Source organism: Rhinolophus ferrumequinum, chromosome 2 (assembly GCF_004115265.2).
Source record: "Rhinolophus ferrumequinum isolate MPI-CBG mRhiFer1 chromosome 2, mRhiFer1_v1.p, whole genome shotgun sequence".
In the NCBI taxonomy this organism is placed as follows: domain Eukaryota; kingdom Metazoa; phylum Chordata; class Mammalia; order Chiroptera; family Rhinolophidae; genus Rhinolophus; species Rhinolophus ferrumequinum.
In genome coordinates this window covers 2899855-2926855 of record NC_046285.1, presented here as the reverse complement: position 1 = coordinate 2926855, position 27001 = coordinate 2899855, and the positions used below count along the sequence as shown (strand labels likewise).

The 27001-nt window shown below is 45.0% G+C and overlaps 1 protein-coding gene across 3 annotated transcripts in view; it reads left to right on the top strand.

Moving 5' to 3' along the window:
- Positions 1-27001, top strand: part of SLC9A9 (solute carrier family 9 member A9) — a 530083-nt gene that overhangs the window by 156728 nt on the left and 346354 nt on the right. For all 3 annotated transcript variants that reach the window (XM_033090158.1, XM_033090162.1, XM_033090169.1), the window contains exon 6: positions 23610-23715. In XM_033090158.1, the coding sequence (XP_032946049.1) occupies positions 23610-23715 (106 nt within the window). The remainder of the gene's footprint in view (positions 1-23609; positions 23716-27001) is intronic.

Below are 27001 nucleotides of genomic sequence, written 5' to 3'. Positions count from 1 at the left end.
GCGATTGCAGCTAGCAAGTCTGTCTGTTGGCAGGCAGAAAAGTGGACAGCAGGTTGCAGGTCGTGTGGATCCAGCCTCCAGTGAGACTATAGTGCCTCCAGTGAGACTATAGTGGTATGCCTCTGCTACCTACGGCTCCGTGGGTGTTCCTGTTTGGTCTCACCATATCCTGTTCTTATGTGGGGAGCGGGACTAGAGACCCCACAAGCCACCTCGCACGACAAATGGCTCAGCGAGCAGGGCCTCCCACATGACACCATCTTTCCAGAATGTGCTACCTAAAATTACAAGTAGGCATTGCTCTAACCCTGGGGCAAATTGGACTCAAGGGGTGGTGTGAACTAGGGCACTGGGGGATGTCACCAGCTCCTGTTTGTGAGTTAAAGCATCTAAAAGAGTTCCTAGGAAATTCTCTGACTGAAAGGATCACAGTTAGGGATGGATCATAACCTTTTAATCCCAAGAGGAAGTGCCACTAAAAATAAAATGGCACGTGACGCAGTAGGAGAGTTACCTAAAAATGAGTTCAGGATGAGGCCATCCAGTGGCCAAGTCATCTTGGATATTGAAAGCTGTTCATTTAGGCAAGATTAGTGTCATGGGTGAATGAGGCTTCACTTTGCGTATCCTTAAAGTAGGTACTGTAAAAATAAAATAAAACAAATAGTGCCTTCGATTTCTTCACTGAATGCTGTAAAATCAAATGAAAGGCTGTATAGAAAATTATTTGTAAATTGCTAAGTGTTAATAAATAAAATATTACTAACAATGAGTTCTAAGGAACTTTATTGGCTTTTTAGATAGCATCATCATAACAGTTTTATTTATTTATAATTGAACATAAAATTGCCAGATAGCCATTCTTTTCTTAAGTAGCCATAATGAAATAATTTTTTCCTCATGTTTCTTTACTTACCCACTGTGGGGACAGAGCCAGGAGTGCAGTTTCCAGGCTCTCAGCCTCACGTGGAAAGGTGCTGGCTCAGGTAGTAAATGGCCATCAACTGTGATTGGATGGCCATCAGCTGTGGCTAGTTGGCCTTCAGCTGTAGCGAGTGAGCCATTGGCCACTAATATAACTGCCGTGGCTATGCTAGCAGCAAATGGGGGCTAGCAAGAAGATGGTGGCTGAGCTAGCAAGAGCGGATTGCGGTTAGCACGGCCGATTGCAGCTAGCAAGTGAGGTTGGTTGGCAGAGAGAAGTGGATGGCAGGTTGCGGATAGTATGGCTCCTGCTTCCTGTGTCTCCAACCCAGCCACCAGCGAGAATATAGTGGTATGACTCCCCTATCTATGGCTCTGTGGATGTTCCTTTTTGGTCTCACCATATCCTGCATTCTCATGTGGGGAGCGGGAGCTGAGACCCCACCTGACACCCCGCATGACACCCATACACTTCCATGGCAAATCAGAAACGTAAAGAGTTTAAAAGGAAAAATTAATTGAGTGATAGTTATCCTCATGTGGATTCTCTACTTTTTATAATATCTCTTGTCCATTTAAATATTTAAAATTCAGAGGAGTTTTCCTATGCTTCCGGGTGCTACCCCTGTGGTCATATCCAGCATGACTAAATGAAGCATAAAGGCTTGTATACTAACTTTTGGATTATGTAAATCATAGTCTCCTGATAGATTAATTGAGCATGCGTGGGTACTCTAGCCTTTTAGTCCCTGCTCACCCATCCCGCCTCACCCCATTCTACCTCAACCACAGATTATAAAGCCAAATTCAGGTCTGTGTTTGGGTTGGCATTTCAAACCCGTTCTACTGTTTCTCTAATTAAAAGCTCCTTTTCTTTGTAAGTTGCCTGCGAGTCCAAACCCTCAGTCACTGAGTAGAGCTTGTCCCATGTCACGTGTGTCTGTACTCACCTTTGCCAATAGCCATCCTCCGAATGCATGGTGGCAAAATACAGCTTCTCATCCTCAGGGAGCCAAGGGTGGGGGTTTCCTGGGACAAATTCTCCAACTTGGCAAAATGACTAGTATTGTCTCCTTGGCATAGTCAGACAGGGGCCCAGGACAAATGTGTAGCACGAGTTTTCATCCTTTCTATTATTAACTCCTCAAGGAAATAAGAATCTTCCTAAATGAAAGACGTTTTATACACCATACTTGTGAGTCATTATTTCCATTTCACACTGAAGTTGGGGGAAGAGGAAGGAAGCCACCTACATCTTTTCAACTTGGCTGCAGTGTAACTATTCTGGAAGCACATGAACTATCTCACCTTTGATCATGTCGATCATCCGAAGACCCTTTCTATTTGGGGTTACTATGGTGACAGCTGCATGGGCGATGTATGAGCCACACTGCTGTTTTGACAAAAATAGGTATTAACTACCAGTCACAGTGCTTCTCATTTCATAGCAGTTCTTGCAGAAGAGCAGTGTATTTAAAAAAAGGCAGAGGGAGGTGGAGCGAGGAAAAGAAAGAAAAAAAACCTTTCCAAAGAAGCCTGAGGGAACATCTGCATAAGTAATGGTGATTGGTCATGTGTATAAAAATATTTTAATTAAATTCTTTTTAATTAAACAGGGCATTTTGTTGAATCCTTCTCTGTTATTTGCACCAAGCTTAGCCTTGAGGAAGATAGCTGATTAACAGACCCAAGAACCTATAATTAAAAGCAGAACTGCTATTTTTGGAGAAAAGCCTCTCCAGGAGGGTGACTTAATTGGGCTGTCTCTCATATTTTTTCATTTGTCGTTGAACTCTCTGTTTAGAATTTTGATACTTTTTTTTTTTTAACACAGGAGAAATGATTACTAACATTGTCATAATCAGGACTTTGCATTTTTTAGCTTGGTTTTCCTTCAGTCCCTTTGATCACACCTTCACTGTTGCTTTTCACTATTTAACTGTGGTCCTCATTATTTTCTTTTGTTTGGATTGTGTCTTCCTTTTAAAGTGATATATATTGTCCTTTATTATGTCTGGCCCTCTCTGCTTCTGCGTTTCAGGGTTTTGGACTAACTAAGTTTATAATTTCACATCTATGCAGGAATTCAAGAGAAAACCGAATAACTTTCTATTCACAGACAAAAAAATAAGAAGTACGTAATTTACAAAGCAGTTTCTTCAGGACGGGCAGGGGGGTTGGCTTAGAGAACAAAAACAACATTCATTTAGTATCTGTTAAGCAGCATCTGAGGAGACCGAGATGATTTCATCCCATCTTCTGAAAAAAGAAACACTCACACACAGTATAAGGTTCATGCCCTTGAATCATGTTGCCCAGTTGTCTGTAGGGAAACTTGGGTGACTACTTTTAGTGTCTAATATTTGGTCCAGAGTATCCTATTAGCATTGCTATGGGAGACGGGAAGAAGTGAGGGAACGCTCAGGGTCTCCCCATGTCTGCGTTGAATTCCAGGGGGAAACGACACTTGCAGGGAGTCAGAGGGTATTAGAGCAGCATACTTCACGCTGAAAGCAGAGGCTTGCGGAGACCGCAGACAGACCAGCCGCTCGCTGTGCGTCTGTTTCAAAGCTGCACACACTGTCCCTTAACAGCACCTGACTGCTTTTTGTGTCCGTCCAATTTCATGTGAAACACACTGGACACCATCACTTTAAAAGCCTGTACATAAACCCAAGTCTATAAAACACTGCCGTATAAACCCAGATTCTATTCTTGAGCAAATTTACTCGGAAATAAAAATAAAGGCTTGGATTTATGTTATGTATCTCTGTCAAAGAACTCAAGTAGCTTCCACACACAGCATTTCAGTTATTTTCGCATAGTTTTCTAGAGTAGAGAGAATCCATTTCTTAGGTGAAATAATTGTGGAGCAGAGAAATTTTTGGATTTTCTCAAAATGTTATAGTAACTCACTGGAAGAGTGGTACAAAATCCAGAATTTCTATTTCCTTAGATAACTAGACTGTATTTTTTGTAAGACGCCAACATCTATGTGATCAAAATATACTATCGGCTTTAGATAACTTTAGATAACTTTCAACCAGCTCTAAAATCAGTAACAAACTTAATTCTACCCCTCAAAACAATGGTGCACTTGAGTCAGTATTTAGAAGCAACCCAAAGCCACCGATTGGAAGCAAATTAAAAGCTCCATATGAATTTTCCTACCTGGAGAGTATGTGCATTGTCATCTAGTGATAACAACCATTGCCTAAGTGTGTCTACATATATCATCTAATTTGTCACCACAGCCAGTCAATTATCTCTATTCTAAGAAACTGAGGTTCTAAAGTTAAGTGGTTTATTTCCGTTTCCAAGGTTTAGAAGTGGCAGAGATGGGAGACGAAGCATTTCCAATATTCTTTGTCCTATACCAATACTATTTCTCAAAATAGCACAGTGATGTGCCCACTGGGCTTAACACAAAATGAAACCCAATAGTCAGGTTCTTATTTTATTATTGGTTTCATTTAGCAAACATTTATTTAGTACCTGCTATGTAGGAGGCACTGTAGGGGTGTTACAGGGAGTGGGTGATAAACCAGACACAAATCCTGCACTCAGGAAACTCCAGTCTAACGGGGGACATCGATACAACAACTGGCAGTAAGTTTAAAAGATAAGACAGAGGTAGACCAGACAACTTTGTAAACACAGAGGAAGGGCCCTGCGGACCCTTGGACTCTGGTGGGAAAAGGCTTCTGGGCAGCCTCTTGCACCTCAAGTTCATATCTCACCTGATTGAAGAAGGTAACATGTCAGAAGGATGAATCATGTTTCTCCCCCATAAGAAACACCATGTGAGTAGGGGGTTTTCATTTCCCTCCTGGGCCAAAGGCAACATGACCTGCTCAACATTACCAAGATCTGCCTGGGTTCACACACCTTTGGGGGTTTCCTGGCCTGACGATCCTGGGGTCAGGGTCAAGGCCAGAGCACCAGTACTTGCTATCATGACAGCTCTCAACTCCCTCATGCAAAGAGTCAAACTCAAAATCATTTGTCCTTGACACTGTTTGCACTTGCTGCTCTGAGCCCCAGATCCCAGCTCTGCTCCGGGCTCGATCGGCGGAATTAGGAAAACATTAACACTCCACATCTGGAGTCAACAATGTGGAGTTTGGGTCTGAGAGCCACAGAATTTTAGCTTTGGAAGGACCTTCAAGACAAACTCGCTCAACCTCCTTTTTAGATAAGGACCCTGAGACTCACAATCAGAAAGTAAATTCACACTGTATTAGGAATAAGTGTCTCAACAAATGCAGAATTTCAAGGGGTAATTTCTGAGAAAGGGAGGGAGGCAGAGAGGAGTTTTCATCACTTCTCTGCTTAATAATACCTGTTTTTCCCTCTGGAAGTCATTTTCCAGTGTCAAAGGGGAAACACACAGGTAGAAGCTGTCATTCATTTCACAATGGACAAACATTCTGCTGGTGTTGACGACATGAATAATGACAGTAATAGTAACTGCCATTAATTAAACAACAATGTGCCAGACACTTTACATAAATTATCCGTCTTGCTCATTCTCTAAAAACCCATGAGGAAGGGAATATTTTTTATCTCCAATTTGTTGATGAAGCTTACTGAAAGCTTAGCGAGGTTAAGTCACTGGCTCAAGGTCACCCAGTTTATTGGCATCCCAGCTGGTATCTAAACACAGGTTAGTTTGACATCATAATCAAGTGCACAACTATTATCTCTACTTGGGAACAGAGCTGTGAATAGCACCAGCTTGGCCCAAAGGTCTCACTTCAGAAATTGGAAGCCCAGTTATGGAAAGTCAGCTCCACAGAACAAAATTGGAGAAGATAATAGATGACAACCAACTATTATAAATGCTTCAGGATATTGAAAGTGGATAAAGCAAGACTGCAGGTGTTCTGAGAATGGGATTTTAAGAACACACTGAAAATCTGTTTGAAGCAATTCAACAGCTCTGGGGACAGCTGGGAAACAGCTGTGGCTGACAGACCTCTCTGGCTCGCTGCTTTGGGGACAGAATGGCTCTGTTTAAATGGAAACAGTTCATTCTCAGCAGTGCTCACAGACAGACCTGCAGGACAAAAGTTTTGAAAGTTGGTGTCCAGCCCATGCATTCTGTTCATTTCATTCCATGCATTCCAAAGAAGATGGTGTCTATTGTGGCAAGTTGGATTCGGAAATTTCTTAGAGTATTTCCTTGGATGGGAAGCTGTCTGGCTCCCTGTAGAGATCAGCTTGGCTGACTGAGGTCAAAACCATGGGGAGATGGGGCACCATGACGGTCAAATTTAAGACGCTGCCGCTGCTCACTTTCGGGGTCATGCCTGTGCAGAACCACCCCGATAGTGAGTGCTTCCTTAGGGTGAGATGCCTGAGAAAGCAAGGAATCCCACTAGCAATCCAGACTGGGGTTGGGTCCCTGGCTCTGCAAAGCCTCCTCACAGAGGCCCCTGGATTAGGCTTCCCTCCTTCTAGAACACAGCCAAGAAAGGACAGGGACTGACCTTTTACCTGGTACTACAGATTTAAAAAACACTGTGTTTTTCGGTTTATTATTTTGAACTGAAATGGAGACAGCTTTTTATAACTACTGCTGTCAGGTCCGTGAGTGGGCAAAAAAGTGACTGATCACAATGGAAGAACGTAAGAGAGGCAGGAGTTGCTCTGATCCTCAAGGAGTTAATCGCATGGTGTGTGACCTTCAAGTTTCATTCATTCATTCATTCATTCATTCACTCATTCAATCAACCAATCAACTGATTTAATTGTCTACTTGCTTGCCAAAAACTATCAAAGGCTGATGAATACTATCAAAACTGATGAATGCATGGATGAACAACCAATGACAGTGATGACCAACTTTTCATCCACGAGGACTAATCGAAAAAAAAAAAAGTGAAAATGCTTGCGGGCCACTTGGGGGGGTGGGGGAAGCATAAAATGCTGCTTTCACAAAAGAAAGTGCATTTATCTACAACTGACCTTCTGCATTCTCACATTGTTTTTCAGTCCAGAAAGGATTACTATGGAGAGCTAAAATTTAAGATATGACAAAGCGAGTTCATGCTGCAATATCTGATGGAATATAGCACCTCTGGAACTGGTTTCTTTTTCTTTTCTTGAATGACTGTAAACTACTGAACTCGATAGTGTAGTTTGCCTCTTAATATTGTATTCTCTAAAGCCAGAGACTTTTGCAAATAAGATAAATCACAACATTTTTTAACACAAACAAAAAGCTTCTGGTTGGTGATGCCATTCATTGGGACAGGTAATTCAAGGACAACAGCAGCAGATTGACTGGAGCTGGTTCAAGGGTGGGGGGGGTCTGTAGAATATCCACACCCAGTCCAGGCACACTGTTGGTGCTTAGTAAGTGTTTGTTTCAGAAGAATAACACCAGGGGCGTGGTCTTGGAAGTGGCTGCATATGGGAGTCTGTAGCTGAGGGAGAGGAAGGGATGGGCTAGAGATGGATTCCTGGGTGTGGCTAAGATTGCCCAGGAAGAGTTTATAGAGTGAGGAGGGAACTGAGGAAATAATCCTGGGCAGCGTCGGTATTAAAAGGACCTGTTTACAAAGGGGAGAGAGAGAGAGGGTAGAGGTGTTACAGGGAAAGTAGGGAGACTAGTGTCCCCATGACGAATCAGGGGAGCACTCAGAGAAACAAGAAGGGTCCACAAGAAGTGCCGTGTCACACAGAGGGGGTGTCCTGAGGGGTGGGGAACAGAGGGAGTGGGGGTCCTCACATATGGTTTCTTGAGCCATGGAGACTCCAAGTCCCATGCTTTATCTCATTAAGTTTTGCCATTTTTTAAAAAATGGCATTTTATCCTTTCTGATTCTAAAAATAACGAATGTATGCTTATTGTAGAACATTCATAAAGTATAAAAAAGTTCAAAGAAGAAAAATAAAATTAAAATGGCTACTGTTTGCTTTTATCAAAACTGCTTAGTGGCTTTTGGTGTGCTCTCCTTAGACTTGGCTGGCCCAGTTGTGCCAACCTGCCATCCTGGCTTGGGCTTTGTCATTCCCATCTCAGCACCAGTTCCTCCTAAGTGAAAGTGTTCAACAGTGTAGCACGGATACAATGAACACTGGAAAACAAAGTGATTGGATCGGCCATAAAACAATGCATTCTGAGTAAATGAGTCATCTGTTGTGTGGAATGATTGCACTGAGGGTGACACACGTGGATAATTAATCAGCACAGAGGGCCCATGGCACTCATGTTCACAAACCCACAACCTTCTCTTTGGTCCAAGTGTTTCCTTGCTAAGCATGACCTAAAACATGGATTTGTCCTGTTAAGATCCGGAATTGTCCCCCTCAGACAGACAGAGAACCCGCACAATAATGCAAGTCACACAGCGAGGTTTATTACCAGCCGGCTGGGGTCCCCGTCTCTGCCCGACGCAGCGGGTTTTTAACAAGGACCCCAAACACTTAAAGCCAAGGGGTTATATAGCATTTTCAAGGCCTTCCATAGCTTCTGAGAGTACAAGATAAACTTACAGGACTTACATAGTTTCAAAGAGTATAAGATTTACTACAGGACAAGGAGACCAGGAGTATAAGATAAGCTACAGGACTTGCATAGCTTCAAAGAGTATAAGATTTACTGCAGGACAAGGAGACCAGGAGTATAAGATAAGCTACAGGACTTCTAGTCGCCATGCTGCAACTGCCCACATCCTGGAATTTTATAATTATGTTGTTTCAGGCTAGGGGCTGTTAACCCTGACCTGAAGATAGCAGTTCTCATGCTAACAGTCTCTTACATGCTAACAGTCTCTTACATTTCCCCCCTGTGTGTTGTTCATAATGAGGAATCTTGCTCATGTACGGGCCAGCCGTAGAGGTCCTCACGGGTGGGCACTGTCTCATACTGTTGTCTTAGGACCATGAGCTGGACAGTATTAACACGATCTTTTACAAAATTAATAAGCTTGTTTAATATGCAAGGGCCCAAGGTTAGAATAAGCACAAGCAAGATAATTGGGCCCACTAAGGTAGATACTAAGGTGGTGAGCCAAGGAGATCTGTTAAACCAAGCCTCAAACCAGTTCTCCTGAGCTTCCCTTTCCCGTTTTCTCTTAGCTAACCCTTCTCTCACCTTTGCCATGGATTCTTTTACCACACCAGTATGGTCAGCATAAAAACAACATTCCTCCCCCAGCGCGGCACACAGTCCCCCTTGTTGGAGGAACAACAAATCAAGTCCTCTTCTATTCTGGAGTACTACCTCGGATAGAGAGGTGAGCGACTTCTCTAAATGACTAATCGAGGTTTCCAACCTTTCTATGTCCTCGTCTATGGCCGCCCTTAGGGAGGTCATTCCTGATTGTTGAGTAGCCAGGGAAGCTATGCCGGTCCCAGCTCCGGCTATTCCCAAACTGAACAGGGTGGCAATGGTTAGTGCGGTGATGGGCTCTCTTTTACTTCTCATACTTGTGTCACTATCCCAATGCGAATACATACTCTCCTCAGGGTGATAGAGGATGCGGGGCAGCACTGTTACTAGGACACAGAATTCATTGGCGGCATTAAAGACCGAGGTAGATAAGCACGGGGTGAGGCCAGTCTTTGAACATATCCACCATCCATCAGTTCTGGGGATTAACCACTTAGTGTCACTTTTCCAACTAGGGGAGCTGTCTATGGAGGCACATAAACTTTGTTTAGCCTGGGGCACCTTCCCTAGACAGGTCCCATTGCCGCTCACTAGTTGCATGGTTAAGCCAATTTTACGATTTCCCCATGAACACTGAGAAGGGTTCTTACCGTTAGAGGCGTTGTAAGTGGCATTAAGTCCTATTGCCTCATAGAACGGGGGCTTTATATCATAGCACAGCCAACAGGAGGTTGTGAGGTTAGGACTGGTGGCATTAAGTGTCTCGTATACAGTGCGCACCAGTTTCCGCAATGAGTCTTTGGTTGGCTGCGTAGCAGGCGTCAAAGGAGTTACAGAGGTCTTTGGCTGGGTTCCCGCAGTCCCTCCTGCGGTGTTTTTATCCCTTGATATACCTGGGTTCTTGGTAGGGACGAGAGGGGCCAGCACCTTATTTGGACCCACCTGAGTGCTGATCATTTCCACCGATAGTCGAATAGTTAGGAGACCGCCGGGGTGGGGACCTATCCATGCCCAACGGCCTATATCTAATTGGAACCCCCAAGTTAATCCTGATAACCAACCACGCTCTCTTCGCGCCACGTCTTGGTTAAACTGGACACGTACCTGGGGCACCCGGTTGTGGGGGTCCCTAAAGGAGAATTTAACTAGATCCCTGTTCCCAACGTCCCACTGTCGGGGCCCGTCATAGGAGGTGACACAACTCCAACTACCACAATAGTAGCGGTCTGGGCCGCCACAGGTTTTCCAATTGTTTCTTAGGTTCCCTGGGCAGGCCCAAAACCCTTGTGCACTATGTCCTTGAGAGGTGTCAATTACAGCCCGCTTGGACCTGACTGAGTAGTCATACTGCCGTCCACGTTTAGTGCCGAAAATGTCACGCAGGTCGAAAAACAAGTCTGGCCACCACGTATTGATGGGGGCAGTATGTGTGGTGCTATTAAGGGTTGTTTGGGTCTGTCCATCTGTTAGGGTCCATGTTAGCTTATGGGGTTGGTGTGGGTTGATCCCCGCGTGGCTCTTCTCCCAGATGTTGAGCAGAGTTAGGGCTAGCAGCCATTCCATCGTTAGCTGAGGCAGGGGGCTTGACGCTTCCCCGAGGTCGGGAGAGCTGCAGCTTCAGAGGGTTATCAGGGTGTCGCCGTACGATCCACTCCTTAGCTTGCGTCTTCTCCAGCTGGCTGGCTCGGCGCACGTGAGAGTGATGGACCCAAGGCCCAATGCCGTCAACCTTTAAGGCAGTGGGGGTAACCAGAATAACCACATAAGGACCTTTCCATCTCTCCTCCAGTGTCCGGGACCTGTGTCTCCTTACCCATACCCAATCCCCTGGAACGATGCCATGTTCCGGGTTCGGGGCGTCCTTAATTTCATACAGGGAACTCACTAGGGGCCATATCTCATGTTGGACCCCTTGTAGGGCCTTTAAACTGGCCAGATAACTTGGAGCCACATTGGGGTCATGATCTGGTAGAGTACGAACAATAATGGGGGGTGGTGCCCCATACAGAATTTCGAAAGGTGTCAAACCATGTACATATGGTGAGTTCCGGACCCGGAAGATGGCATAGGGTAAGAGGGTCACCCAGTCCCCGCCAGTCTCGATGGCTAGTTTGAACAAGGTCTCCTTTAGAGTCCGATTCATTCTCTCTACCTGCCCTGAGCTCTGGGGATTATATTCACAATGTAACTTCCAATTGATCCCTATCGCTCGGGCTAGTCCTTGTAGGACGTTACTGATGAAAGCTGGGCCGTTATCGGAGCCTAAAACCTCAGGAACCCCATATCTGGGAATAATTTCTTCTAGTAATGCCTTAGCAACCACTTGGGCAGTCTCCCGTTTCGTGGGGAAGGCTTCCACCCAGCCCGAAAATGTGTCAACCATTACTAGCAAGTACTTATACCCATACCTCCCAGGCTTTACCTCAGTAAAATCCACTTCCCAACTCCGTCCCGGCGCTCTTCCCCGTACCCTCGTACCTGTATGTTGGGGTCCTTTCCTACTGGGTCTCATAGCCTGGCACCCAATGCACTGATCTACAATCTCTTGAATCTGAGCCGCTTGTCGGGGAAACCGGAGGCGGGCGGACTCGAGAATTGTAGCCTTGCGGTAGTCTAGTCCAGGTCAGCTGCCCGGGGGTTCCCGTATTGCCATCATTCCATTCGAAGGCAAAAATGTGTTGGCTGCTGGGTGCCAGGGCTATGCTAAAAAACGCATCCTTTAGGTCTAAGGTAGTATACCAGACATGTGAAGGGGGCAAGTGACTTAGTAAGGTATAAGGGTTGGGGACCGTGGGATGGATGTCTTCAACCCTCTTATTTACTTCCCTCAAGTCCTGGACTGGCCTATAATCTTTTCCCCCCGGTTTCTTAACGGGGAGAAGTGGGGTGTTCCAGGCAGAATGGCAAGGTTTCAGTATTCCAGCTTCCAGTAAACGGTTAATGTGCGGGGCAATCCCTTTCCGCGCCTCTGCAGACATGGGGTACTGGCGGATCCGGATAGGCTGGGCTGAGGCTTTAAGTTCCACCACTACTGGTGCTCGGCGGGCCGCCCGGCCCACACCCGCTATTTCCGCCCACGCCTGAGGGTATGTTTTAAGCCAATAATCCATATCACGGGGCCATTCTGTAGAGGGAGGGTTGTAGGGGTTGTCCTGCAGGGCGAACAGGCGATGTTCATTCACAAGAGACAGGGTCAAAATGTGGAGGGGCTGTCCTTGGCCATCCAATAGCTTAATGCCATCCGGCTCAAAATGGATCTGAGCCCTGATCTTAGTCAGGAGATCGCGCCCCAGTAAGGGGGCAGGGCATTCAGGGATAACTAGGAAGGAGTGGGTCACTTGGTGGCGGCCTAAGTCTACTTGGCGCCTACTAGTCCACCGATAAGCCTTGGACCCAGTTGCCCCTTGCACCAAACTGGTTTTCTGAGATAAGGGCTCTGTGGGCTTATTCAAAACTGAGTACTGGGCTCCTGTGTCTACCAGGAATCCTACTGGCTTCCCCTCCACATACGCAGTTACCCAAGACTCGGGGAGGGGATCCGAGTCCCGTCTCCCCTAGTCACTCTCCATCCCCACCAGCAGGACCCGTGCGTCTTGCCCTGTTTGGCCCTGGCGCTTGGGGCACTCCCTCTTCCAATGTCCATACTCTTTGCAGTTTGCACACTGTCCCCTATCCAGTCGGGGCCGCGGTCTCCACGGTCGGGCTGGTCCGGCCGGACTCGGTCCCACCCTGACTGTGCTTTGCACGCCTGCCAACAAGATCTTGGCCATCTCCCTCTGCTGCCTCCTGTTCTCCCTACTCTGATGCTCTCTGTCTTCCTTCCTGATTCGTTCCTGTAATTCCTGATTTTCTTTTCTAATTCTATCCTCCCTTTCTTCGGGAGTCTCTCGAGTGTTGAAGACTCTCTCCGCTACTTTCATTAAATCCCGGATAGACATTTCTCCCAGTCCCTCCTGTTTGTACAATTTCTTCCTAATATCTGGGGCAGCCTGGTTTATAAAGGACATAATTACAGCCGACTGGTTTTCCTCTGCCAGGGGGTCCAACGGGGTGTACTGTCTGTAAGCATCATAGAGGCGTTCTAAAAACACGGCCGGGCTTTCATTATCCCCTTGCATTATAGCTTTTACCTTGGCCAAATTGGTGGGGCGGCGTGCCGCCGCTCGGAGACCTGCCATAAGAGTCTGGCGGTAGACTCGGAGACGCTCCCTACCTTCTGCGTTCCCAAAGTCCCAATCCGGTCTATTCAGGGGAAAGCGCTCGTCTATCAGGTTCGGCAAGGTCGTCGGTCTTCCGTTGTCGCCGGGGACATTTTTTCTGGCCTCGGTGAGGATTCGCTCGCGCTCCTCGGTGGTGAATAAGGTCTTAAGAAGCTGCTGGCAATCATCCCAAGTGGGACTGTGTGTGTGCATGACAGACTCGAACAGGTCAGTTAGGCCTTTCGGGTCCTCAGAAAAAGGAGGGTTTTGAGCCTTCCAGTTGTACAGATCACTGCTAGAAAAAGGCCAGTACTGGTATGCTCGCTCCCCATCTGGACCAGTTCCTCCTAGTGCTCGCACAGGGAGAATCGGCGCCCCAGCGGAGGTGGAGGAGGACGGTTCCTCCTCTGGGGTCTCTTCCCGGCGTCTGCGAGGCCTCAATCCCCTCGCCGGCCCTTGAGCTGGGGCAGGGGAACCCCGGGGAGGGGGAGCCATTGGGGAGGCGGTAGAGTGAGGCAGCTCGGAAGGAGCGGCAGCCTCAGGCGGGAGCGGCGCCATCGGGCTGGGCGCGCGCCGCGGCTGGAGCGGCGCCACCGGCGCGTAAGGAGGGGGGGTCTCTTCCAGATCTAGGTCTATCAGGGAGGGGTATATGTCTGACCCCTCCTGAAGGATGGGTCCCTGGGTCGGCTTCTCCGGGGGTTTCGGGCCGGCCGTGGGCACTGCCGACTGGCGGGAGGGTCCCGAAACGGTCAGGACTTTAAGGGGGAGGGGGGGATCTTCTGGCTTGTCGGGGATAAAGGGCTTAAGCCAGGAGGGAGGACTCTCTACTAAGGCTTGCCACATCAAAATATAGGGATATTGGTCCGGATGGCGCCGATTAATAATATCTCGGACCTTCTTAATAATGTCTAGGGAAAAAGTTCCCTGGGGGGGCCAGCCCACATTAAAAGTAGGCCATTCTGCAGAGCAGAATGTATCAAACTTACCTTTCTTCACTTCCACACCATGATTACGAGCCTTGGCGCGGATTTCAGGAAAGTGGTTCAGGAGCAGGGTCTTAGGTGTTACCTGAACCTGTCCCATAATTGTCACAAAGAGAAACCAAGAAAAGGCAAAAGAAAGGACAAAAGACACAGTGCCAGCAAATACACAACTTCGCACAGGACTCTTCAACACCCACCGGCCGGTCAACCACACCACATCCACAGGCGCCGTTTCAATCACACCAGTCTCACCACGCTCAAGATCCTTACCTAGGGCCCGTCCAAACGGCGTCCACTGTGGACGTCGCTGGGCCACCTTCTCGTCGGGGACGTCTCCCACGACTTCAAGTAACGAAGCCTCCAGGGTCGTAACCTGCACTTTCCTTCCCGTGAGAATTCTCAACTGGGACCGGGCAGAGACCTGTTTCAGTCTCTCCGGTCGAGGACCTGTTTCAGTCCTCCCCTGTTTGGGACCGGGCAGAGACCTGTTTCAGTCTCTCCGGTCGAGGACCTGTTTCAGTCCTCCCCTATTGGAGGTGGCCAAACCTCCTTCCGCGGTTCCCTATGTAAACCTCGGTATCGGGAGTTGTCTGTTCCCCTGAGGGGGGGCATCCCGGACGAGCCCCCAAATGTTAAGATCCGGAATTGTCCCCCTCAGACAGACAGAGAACCCGCACAATAATGCAAGTCACACAGCGAGGTTTATTACCAGCCGGCTGGGGTCCCCGTCTCTGCCCGACGCAGCGGGTTTTTAACAAGGACCCCAAACACTTAAAGCCAAGGGGTTATATAGCATTTTCAAGGCCTTCCATAGCTTCTGAGAGTACAAGATAAACTTACAGGACTTACATAGTTTCAAAGAGTATAAGATTTACTACAGGACAAGGAGACCAGGAGTATAAGATAAGCTACAGGACTTGCATAGCTTCAAAGAGTATAAGATTTACTGCAGGACAAGGAGACCAGGAGTATAAGATAAGCTACAGGACTTCTAGTCGCCATGCTGCAACTGCCCACATCCTGGAATTTTATAATTATGTTGTTTCAGGCTAGGGGCTGTTAACCCTGACCTGAAGATAGCAGTTCTCATGCTAACAGTCTCTTACATGCTAACAGTCTCTTACAGTCCCATGACTTCTTTTTTGCCAGTGGTGGGGTAGGGGCTGGGAGGACTGCTTAGGAGGGGCCGTTGTAGTCATCCCTACTCAGGAACCCATGTAACAGAGTCAAATGCCCCGGGGGCTTCGCCTGCCACCATATTGTAGTGCCTCCTGCGAGGGGAGCGGAGCACGTTTCTTTGTTAGGGCTGCTGTAACAAATTACCACAAATGCTGCAGTTCAAGGCAACAAATATTGATTATCTCACAGCTCTGTAAGTCAGCAGTCCAGGTTGGCTCAACTGGGTTCTCTACTCTGGTCTCACAATGCCAATCTCAAGGTACTGACTGACTGGGCTTTTACTGAGAAGCTCCAGGAAGAATGTGCTTCCAGCCTCACTCAGGTTGTTGGCAGAAAGCAGGTCCTTGCCATGTAGGACTGAAGTCCCTGTTTCCTTGCTGGCTGAAAGCTGCCAGCTCTTGGCATGTAGCGGTCTCTCTCTGGCCCTGCACGTGAGCTCCTACATCTCTATCAGCAAGTGCGTGAAATCCTTCTCACACCGGAACCTACCTAACTGCCCCTTTTACAGCCTCTCTTCTGCCCTCTCTTCAGCTGCATCTGTCTGACTCCCAGCAGAGAAATTGATCTGCTTTTAAGAGCTCGTGTGTTAGGTTGGACCCACCCAAATAATCCAACCTACCAGGGCCTGTTTTAAGGTAATCTTAGTTACCTCTGCAAAACCCCTTTTGCATGTAAGATGACATATGAACAGCATCCAGGCATCCATATTTGGACTTCTTTGGGGTGTGTGGGGTGGGTGGGAGCATTTTTCAGCCTACCACACAGAGTGACGACGGGAATTAGTAGATGCACACGAGTCTTCTCTTCCTATCTTTTTCCCCCTTTTCTCACACAGGCCAGCGTTGACTTTTCTCAATATTAGTCTTGTTTACCCTTAGCAGCCTTGCTAATCTGCTTAGGAAGCAGGAGTATTCTCTTTGAAACATTTCTGTAATGTCCCTCCTGGTCTCGACCCACAGCCTGAGAAAGGATGGCATAAAGAAATCTGCAAAGACATCTGACACATTTCTTTGTGAAGCCCACATACTCCATGACCACGACTAACCCATCCAACCTTTGGCTGCTTTTGGCTGAGATTTTCTTTGAACTTATTTCATGATTTGTAAGCAAACTCTGTTCTACCATGCTCATTTTTAAAGTGGCAAAATGCCTAAGTCATCCTGATTGGAGAATCCTTATAGGACAGAGTGAGTCATCTTCACTCAGGTATTGGGCACACTGCAGATTCCCCATTAAACGGGCACCATGGCTCATTAAACCCCATTGGTGATAAAATTGGGTCTTTGTTAAATGTTTATGTTCTGTGCTAATGTTAAATTTAGGCTATTCCTGTTGCAGGTATCTTTGGGAAGATTTTTAAAGCATTAGCTAATGTGCCAGCAGATTTCATCCTATAAGTTCCCAAATACGGGATCTGGAAAACATTTCCCCACACACACACACCATGGATTTATTCTCAGGTTTCTGGCTTTCCAGTCTTTATATATCTTATTTATTTTTCTATATTTAATTTCAAACCTCATGATCTTCTGATTACCTTCTTATATTCTCAGTGAGTGCCAAGGACTATACTTCTGGTTTTTAAGCAAAAGAGGAAACAGATTATTTTGGAACAGCATTCAGCCATGTTTGAAGTCAAAGAAAGGGTGTATGACTGTCAATGTTTATATTATGCATCCATATATTAAAGAAACAATCTCTGTCTACAAAGCACTTACATTCTAAGAAAGGACTTAAATACAAATACTAGTGACAGAAATGTGATTCCAGAAATGTGTGAGTGGAGCTAATATGAAAAGAATAATTTCCTTATTTAAGAGCTAATTAGAAATCCTCTACATGTATGCCAAAAGAATCAGCTGGTCATTGCACGGCAAAAGGTATTAAGATCTAAGGAGTCTTTCTCCTTAGTATTAACATCGAAGGAATCCAACAAGAGAATTAAGCTCTACAGAAAATGATTTGAGGGACTATTTTATCATTTCTCTCAAAGATGATGCTTTAACTTAGTATCATTCTTGATGCATAGTATATAAGTTAATTCATAACATACAACAAATGCCTTAGGACAATGGTTCTCAAGCTTTTAGGTGTCACACCACTTTATAACTCTTCAAAATTAGTTAAGACCCCCATGGAGTTTTTGTTCGTATGTCATATACTATCAATATTGACCATATTAGAACTTAAAAAGTTTAGACATATTTTATTAATTTATTTAAAACAACAATCATAAATCATTTAGATGTTAAATAACATATTCGTGAAAAATAAATTTATTTCCAAAACAAAAAAGAAAAGTTACTGAGAAGAGTGACATTGTTTTATATTTTTGCAAATCTCTTTAATGTGTGGTATAGTAGAAGACAGCTGGAGTCTCACATCTGGCTCGGCATGCAATTGCACTATCACACATCACATAGCCTTTGGAAAATTCCACTGTACACAGACAAAAGAATAAGAATGAAAAATGCAAGTAATGTTTTTATATTATTCTCCAAATGATTTTGACCTTGGGAATCTTCCAGGATAGGTCTCAGAAACCCCAAGTTTCCCTGGCCCACATTTTGAAGCCATTGCCTTGGGGTATTAGGGCTTGTTCCTTCCAGGAATGGATCCCTGGTGAAGTGGGCTGCAAAAGTGTGTTTGCATATAGTATTTTCTCCACTACTAACTAACTCTGTACCAAAATGATATATCATATTTATGGTCAAAATAAAATTGGAATGTTTTAGGTTTACATCATTCACAATGTTTCATGTAACTTCTAATTTTAAATAACATCATCAAAGTAACATTTAGTGATTATCTTTCTAGATCTGGCATTATTTCTCTGACCTATTTCAGAAGGGTTAGGTTTTCCAGATGTATTGATAAAATATAATTGGCAGAGCTTAACTAGCAAAACCAATCCATGCACCGATTCTGTTTCTGAATCTTCATTGAGAAGGTTTAGGCTCAAAATAATTTCAGTACTCCAGCCTGTAACAGGATGCCTCAACTTTTTTGAAGCCTCTCCTTGGAATCTTACTACGTACAATATTTCAGGAAAAGTGGAAAAAGTTACAGGACAATTTCCTCCTCCATTCTCCCTCTGAGAAAAAAACACATTTTCACAATCACTTTTAGAAATGGAAACACGCTACCTCGTTTATGAGAATACCAGGGTTCTCCAGCAGTCAGGCCTGACATGATTCAGCAGCACAAGCCTGAGACATTTCTGATTCTCCATATGTTGGGGACAAGAGTCAGACATTCTGACCTGCATGGAACACCACAGAGAGCACTCTTCAGGGAGAGCAGCATTTTGACAAGATTTAGAACATCAGGGTGGGAATGGTGGTGTGGTATTGTCCTTAAACTCAGGCAGGTCTTGTGCCAGGTTGTTGAGAGCTGCTGCATTAAAATAGCATTTGAAATTGAAGTTCCTTGTAAAACAACAGGAAAATATGGGTCAGAGAGCTGCTACTGGAGAGTTTAGGGAAGGGACTATCACTAAATCATCTTGAAGACAGAAATGATTGAAAAAACGTTAGGAAAATGGGCAGTTGAAAAGCTAGCAGGAGGAAAAAAGGCAAAACATTTTTAAAAGTCAACACATTGAGATACTGATGCAGCCAGGCAGTCATTATCTGTATTTTTATCTCTAAGTATGGTTATTACATTTGGGCTTTATACCCCATACACCACTGTTGTTTTCTCTTTCCATCCCATATCACCAGCCTCTCAGGAGTGCAGTCTAAACCTCGGTCTCGTCATTCATTTCCCCCCGGCCCTTGCTGTTTGACTAAATCTGTTTCCTCAGTTCTCTCCAATGATTCAGTTGCATTTCTCAATCACCCACTGCACTTACCTGGAGGTAGTTTTGTGTGTGTGTGTGTGTGTGTGTGTGTGTGTGTGTGTGTGTGTGTGTGTGTTTGCGTGCGCGCGCGCGCGTTCTTTTATTTGAGCATGAGGTTATATGGACTCATATCCCTTGTTACCAATTTGAGACACAAAGTGGATTCATCTCTAGCTAAAAAGTCAAGTAGGAAGAGGGTCTGTGGAGCAAGAGCCCCCAGCCCCAGGTGGAGCTTCAGAACCTGTCACCAAGAGATGAGTGGAATTAAAGTCTGACGAAAGCAAAAATGGCCAAATACCCTGATAAAGTCAGAGGTTTAAGAAATCAGATTTTTGTCTTCTCTACTTGCTACCCACTTGGTATCTAGAATGTTCTACTTATACTGTCACAGGAAGGCATTGATTTTTAGCTCAGCCTTAGGCTGGGATTGTCCTTACAAACTCAGCAGGGTGTGGGCAGAACTGGCGTGACATGTCCACAGCTGGTCCAAGAGATTCTCTCCCGGGAAGGTGCCACAGAGAATCCTGGACAGTGTGTGCAAGATTGAGCCCTAACAGCACGATAATTAAATTAGTTTTTTTAAAGTTTCAAACTTAGCAGCAAGAGTGGGTGGCTAATTTCCTGACTCACTTCTTCACATCATCCGTGGTCCCAGTAAACACCCCCTGTCATAGGACACATTGCCTGGTGTCGTGCGGGGCGGCCTGCGGAGTCTCCGGTCCCGCTCCCCACATAAGAACGCAGGATATGGCGAGGCCAAAAAGGAACACCCACGGATCAATACATAGGGGAGACCTACCACTATATTCTTTCTGACTGGCCAGGGGACACACACACAGTAGTAGCCACACGATCCGCAGTCCGCCATTCACTTCTCTGCCTGACAACCAACCAACCAATCAACGCAGCCCCACAGTTACATCAGTAGCCAATTGGCTAACCGGTTACAGCTGATGGCCAACCAATCACAGCTGACGGCCATTCACCACCCGAGCCAGCACCTCCCCACGCCAGGCGGAGAGCCTGGAAACTGCTCTCTGGGACTCTGTCCCCACACCTGGCTTCATTTGGAAGCTATTCCATTTCTTCACAGGGAAGACAGGAATGTGCAAAGTAATAGCTTTCTTTTTGTGTGGGGTAATGTTTATGAAGTGGAGTTCAGTTCTTTATGCCAAAGGAATTGTGGGAATGTCAGGACAGTTTTGAGGAAAACTGAATATTTAATTAAAAGTTCTTTCCCTTCAAAGGCCCAAAGTTCCCACTGGAAAGAAGCAGAGCACATCCCAGCACAGAATGGACTCCATCATGGGGAGGTGGGGCAAGAAACCAAGGCCTTACACCTCTATCTGTGAGCCTGGGAAACCTCTGCTGGAGTGTAGATGAGCTGCAAGTCATCTTTAGGGCTTGGAAACACAAATAAGCAACCGCAGAGACTGAAGTCAACAACAGAGCTGCCATGATAGAATTCTCCAGGTTAAGAATAACTTTAGTTCTATTCACAGGACCCTAGCAAAAGGAAAATGCTACTGATTGACCGCCCTCCGCCCCACAACACCCAACTGAAGCCGCTTTGTTTTGACTCTCTCCAAAAACGAGGAAGAGATTACTTGGCAGTGGTCATTTCTACCTCTCCCACTACTGCAAAGGCTAAGAGCTGTAACACATGTGAACAACGACACACCGGTAGAGAGCCCGTCTCTGTCATTTTGCCTGTGATGAGTAAGGACCTATTGGGCTAGAATCACGAAATTGATTCTCTGCCTGATAAAAATGGAATCTGGCTAATTGTCCTGCCAATTCATGACATTTTATTTCTATAGTCTCTGCTACCCCAAATCTACTTCTTGAGCTTAATATTCCTTCTTCTAGGATAATTTTTAGTACATAAAATATATTTCTAGAAATTCAGGATGGATATGGTTTACAGCCAACTTGTTCATACTTTGGGTCGAGTTCGGCAAATATATCACATGTGTATTTCATGCTTCTTTTTCTCCACACACCCCTTAGTTGTAAGTGTCCTTCAAGAATCTCTCAGGAGCTCTCTTCTCTTTCTATATACTTTGCCCAGGCAATCTCAGCCGCTCTTGTGGCTTTATGTTCCATTTATATGTTTATCACCTCCAAATTCTTCCTTCTGCCCTAACTCTCTATAGTTCCAGCCTTTTATTTCCAGTGTTTCTTAATGAAATTTATACTTGAAATTCCACCTGGCTGCTTGTGGGGACAGAGCCCCAAAAAGCAGTTTCCAGGCTCTCAGCCTCACATAGAAAGGTGCTGGCTCAGGTAGTAAATGGCCATCAATTGTGATCAAATGGCCATCAGCTGTGGCTAGTTGGCCATCAGCTGTAACCAGTGAGCCATTGGCCACTAATATAACTGCTGTGGCTACACTAGCAGGAAAAATGGGGGCTAGCAAGAAGATGGTGGCTGAGCCTGCAAGCGGCGCAGTGAGGGGTGAGAATTGTGTGGCTCCTGTTTCCTGTTTCTCCAACCCAGCCGCCAGTGAGAGTATAGTGGTGTGACTCCCCTACCTATGGCTCCGTGGGTGTTCCTTTTTGGCCTCACCATGTCCTGCGTTCTTATGTGGGGAGCGGGACCGGAGACCCCGCATGACACCCTGCACGACACTGCTTAAGTCATTTTGTCTGAAACCAAACTTACTAGATTGTCCTGTCTATAAACTAATTTCTCTTATGCAGCGCCGTCTACCAATTGCCCAGGATTGAAACCCAGAGTCACTCTTTGCTGTCTCTCAAGCACCCAGACCCATGAATTTTTCATCCTAAATATCTTTGGGGTGCTATGTCCTCTACTTTACCCTACCCAACATTATCTTTTATTCATTCACTCATTAAAGGCTTATTATATCCTAGTGCTGTGCTAAGGGCTAGTGACACACAGAGAGGATGAGAACCATCAAATAATCAAGCACAAAGCACTGTGTCATTGACCTATCAGAAGTCAGGGTTTGGGTGTGCAGTATTTGGGGAAGAATGTGCACGATGTGCAGGAATCGAGGACTCTTGCTGTCTGTGTTCAACTTTTCGCTTCCTGGGGCATTTAGGGAAGCCTCCAGCCACACAGCCATTCTGCTCTTGGCCCTGATACCTGAGCTTTATTTTCAAAGTTCAAATCAGATAGTGTCACTCTTCTGACTGAAAAACCTTCCATGCCTCCCCAGTGCAGTAGGACAAGCACCAAACTTCTCAACTCCACTTACAAAACATTTAAACTCAGTATTTTCCCCCATAACATTCTTTTATACAATGTAGTTATTACCTTTTCAGTCCATAAAATAGGAAAGGAAAGAACAGAACTTAAGATGCCCACTCTGCCTTAAAAATTCGCCATCAGTATCATTTCCAACTACCCTTTTCACCCTTTGGCAATCAACTCAATGGATCGTTTTCCTAACGATTGCTGGTCACACTTTGCATAACTGTTTCAAACATCAAGATCCTGAATAGATTTGATGAACAAATAATCAGTGTCCTGATGTACTGTCCTGATGTACGCACAGATGTGCCACACAAGTATTGGCATATAATAACCATGCAGCAGGCCATCCGAAACAAGTCCTTAGGTCTTGTTCTTAGGAGCACTGAGTCCATCTCTACAGATGAGTGTGGTCTCCGGAGAGTGCCAACTACCTCTCCCTTCACAGGAGTAGGCCACTGCAAAAAATTCATTCATTCATTCATTCATTCACTTAGTCATTCATGCATCAAATACTTTACTGGGCATTTGTCTAGTACTCTGTGCTGCAAAGACGTGCCCTACACCCGGGGAGCTCCCAGTCTCTTCTGTTCTGTGATTGGATCCAATGATCCAAATGCTGGGATCAAAAAGGACTGAGCCAGGTCCCTGCTGAGGGATCAGGGCTGGAGAAACACTTGAGATGCTTCTAAAGATTGAATACAGTAGTTTTTGTAGCAAGAAGTGTGTGTGTGTGTGTGTTTAAGGAATGGGAAGAATGGCAGCACATGGATGGGAAAGAAATTCCTGCCCTGGTAAAGGGAACCAAAATGCAGAGGTAGTTAAAAAATGACACAATTTGTTTGGGAAGTTATGGTAAATTCAGTGTGGCTCGGGGGAGGTGGCAAAGGACAGGCAGAGGATGCAGATTGCAGGAGACATGTACCAAGGAGCTCACACTTTCTCTGTAAGTTGGGAGCCCAGAGAAATCACTAAGCAGGGGCATCACCAAGGAGATTTTTTTTTTTTTTGAATAAAGGTCCGATGTGGGTATAGAGGATAGATTTGAGATGAGATGTAATGAATGCCGTTTAGAGGTGAGCACAGCCCAGGACAGGTGCACAGCTGTGTCCGAGCTAACTCTGCATTCTATGTTTCCCTAGTGACCGTGCTGGCCATCTTCCACGAGCTGCACGTGGATCCTGACCTGTACACACTCTTGTTTGGAGAGAGTGTGCTGAATGATGCAGTGGCCATAGTCCTCACATAGTAAGTAGCAGAATTTGATCGATTTCCCTTTGACCCTGTGAAATATGCTTTCCACTTGGTGATAATTCCTAGTGGCTTTAATAGCATCTTTTGTCTTATGTCCTAGAGATATGCAATTACTAGCTTTTAAGGAATTGTTACCACAGAAAATCTCCAAGAGTGGGTACAATTCATTAGGCACCTAATTTCTAACAGTATTAATGGGTTTCATGTTTCCAGCCTATTACAAGATACTACCTAGAGGGTACATTGATGGATTTATTTTTTTCTACATGGATGGACACATATTTAGCTGATTCACTTAGGGTTCCTTAAATGCACATAAGTGAGATTTCTTCATTTCAAATCAATTTCATTTAATTATTTCCTTATACAAGTCATTTTCTAGATAACAGACTAATAGAAACCATTATGTTTATAGTAAGTTTGGCAAACTGGAGATAGAACTTGAGAGTCAGAATACTGTTTTGATTTCTCAGTGCAAATGCAATGCATTACAGGAACACATATGTCTTTAAACCATCACTTGACAAGTGAAACTGGTGGAGCTTCAGCTAAGAGCTAATGTAATTTTCCCTTCATCCTGTAAGAATTCTCTTTCGCCATGAGAACTCATGCTCTTTCCTCTCCTCCTCTTCAGACACTCACCATTTATATTTAATAAGTGCCACTTTGGCAGCTCTCACTATGTCAGAGGTCTCCTTTGGGTTTTAGATTAAGACCAACATTTTGGGCAATTGTCAAATACCCCTAAGGAAAATAGCTCTCTGATAATTGAATGTGACAACAGGATTCAATTCAGGGTGTTAATTACCTCAAATGCATTTGAGAATGTACTGTGAAGTAACAAAGAGTTTTTAAAGTCACATCTCACAGAGGGCAGTTGAAAACAAGGGAGCCACACTACTCTTTTTTCTGCCAGCTGATACTTCTTAAAGCTGCCACCCCCAAAGATGATGAATTCAGCAACTTTCAAGCAAGAGTCTCCAAATAAACTTATATTTCACCTGGCCACCGAGAGGTGCCTTTCCTGCAGTACAGGAAAAAAATCAGCAAGAGCAAATTAAGAGCAACAGCCATGGCAGATTCACAAATGCTAAAGGATGCTTTTAAAGAAACCCCATAAACAGCTACTTAGGATGTCAGGAATCCCTGTCCAAAAAACACAAATATTAAAGGAACATTTGGAATAAAATTTTTTTTAAATCTTTCCAGTCCTTCATTTTTACTTCCTGAGCTGCCAAGGTATAAGGGGCAAAGCAAGAGCAAAACCCCTAAAGCACAAATGGGTTGGGAGAGCGTCAGGCAGCTACACCGGAGGGACAGTTTGACTTTCCACTTGCAGCACTTCCATTCACAGTAATTTTCTGCTCAAAATACAGACCCCAAGGATGGATGTTGATGCTGTTGGTTGAACACAAGTCTGGCGGCCTTTTAAAACAGTTTATTTAGTATCACCTCAGGTCCATTTGGAGTTATTGCTGGAAGTGCCTTTTCTACTCCACTACCCATGCAGCATCTCTTCCTTCCTAGGCAGGAGACCTTTGCCATATTAGCCAAAATCTTGTGCTCCCCAGCTTTGGCAATTCAGTATTGTGCAGAGGAACCCTAATGAGGTCCACCTTTAAAACAAAAATCCTAAATTAGGAATACTTGGCACTCACGAAAACATCTACACATTCGAATCTGTGGGCTCTGTCTTCCGCCAGTGCGTTTGGACCACGACAGAGCCTCCCTCCCATGAGTGGGTGAATTACGCTGTCGGGAGTCTGGGCTGTGTCCCCCAGAGCTGTGTCCTCCACTTAGTGGAGCTCTCCATGTGTCGTACTCTTCCCTTTTCTTGCTTGCCCACTTGCTTCTTAAACTTAGTTTATAGCACATGTGATAATCTCTTTGTATACATCTGCTTACACATACATATTTCCTGTCCTTTTAGTGCCCCATCCTGACACTCTCTTGCATCTACTTTCTAGTTCCCTTGGAAAAACCCTATTTAAAAAGCATTTAAATGTGCTCCAGGAGTTTCAGACTACAAGTTCAAGTATTTGCCTTTCCTTTTCTCTCCCTTCACACTCATCGCACCCTGAAACAACTCTGGATGGTACTTTCCTGCCTTTGCACACACAGTTCACTCCTCTCAGCTTCTGTTTCGGTCTCATGGAGCCTTTCCCCTTGTCCCCTGTCTCCTCCTTCAGGCTCACTAGCCCACAAGCTGAGCCCCTACGTCACCACGCACTGCACCTCCATCAATTCCTTTCCAACACAGTAGTGCAATCTTGGGTTTACATGTGTATTTGCCTCTAGGTAGTAACTTTTTGATGACAGAGTCTATTAAATACATATTAAAAGAACAAATGGAAACCTCTTTTGTGGTTTTCATTTTTAGTTCCACGTTGAGGTGTGTTTTTTTTTTAATTTTAATTTTTAATTTTTTTTTTTAAGATTAGGAACAGTGATAGAGCTCTTCTTATACCATGGAGAAGAAAAACTGTGCATTTTGATATGAAATCAAGTACAATAATGAACACCAATCATCGGCCACTCTGGCCCGTGGCAATGCCTCCAGAACTCTTTGGGAATGGCCACACACTTTCATTCACCTTCCCACCTTACACCAGCAAACCTCCTTGTTTAAAAACCGTCCTCTTCACTTTGAGGATTTTAAAAAATTTAAATGGTAGTACTCTCTGGTTTTCAGACAACTATTTATAATTGAATTTGATAACCACCACTCTTACACAGCATAGGGTGGTGTCCCTATGGCTTAAAATGATCCAGAATCGTTCGCCTTAAAAGGAAAGTAACTTTATTTAACATAAGAGTTTTGAAATTAGCTTGTCTCAGACCCACGCTGTTATTTCAAGTATACAGAGAATATCATTTGCAAACATATATGCATATTAGTTCATGAATGAATGAATCCCACATGATGAGTTTGCATTTCTAAAGATTGTTTAATAAGCTATGAAGAAAAGCAAAAGATTTACTGAAGAAGCCTTGAAAGATGTGTAGTTTTGAATCCTGAACAAGAACATTACTTTGAGAGGCAGCAGGATAGAGTAGAAAGAGCCCTAGATTTAAGTCAAAAGAACTGGTGTCAGGATTGCCGTGAGTTAATTAACTGCCATTATAGTGGTCAGGAAACCAATCTAAACTGGCTAAACAAAAAGGGATTCTGTGCTGTCTAATGTAACTGAAATGTAGAAATAGAAATGGCTCGGGAAAGGATCCAGTGAAATGAGCAGGACTCTTTCTTTCCTTACTCATCTTCTTCAGTTAGCTCCCT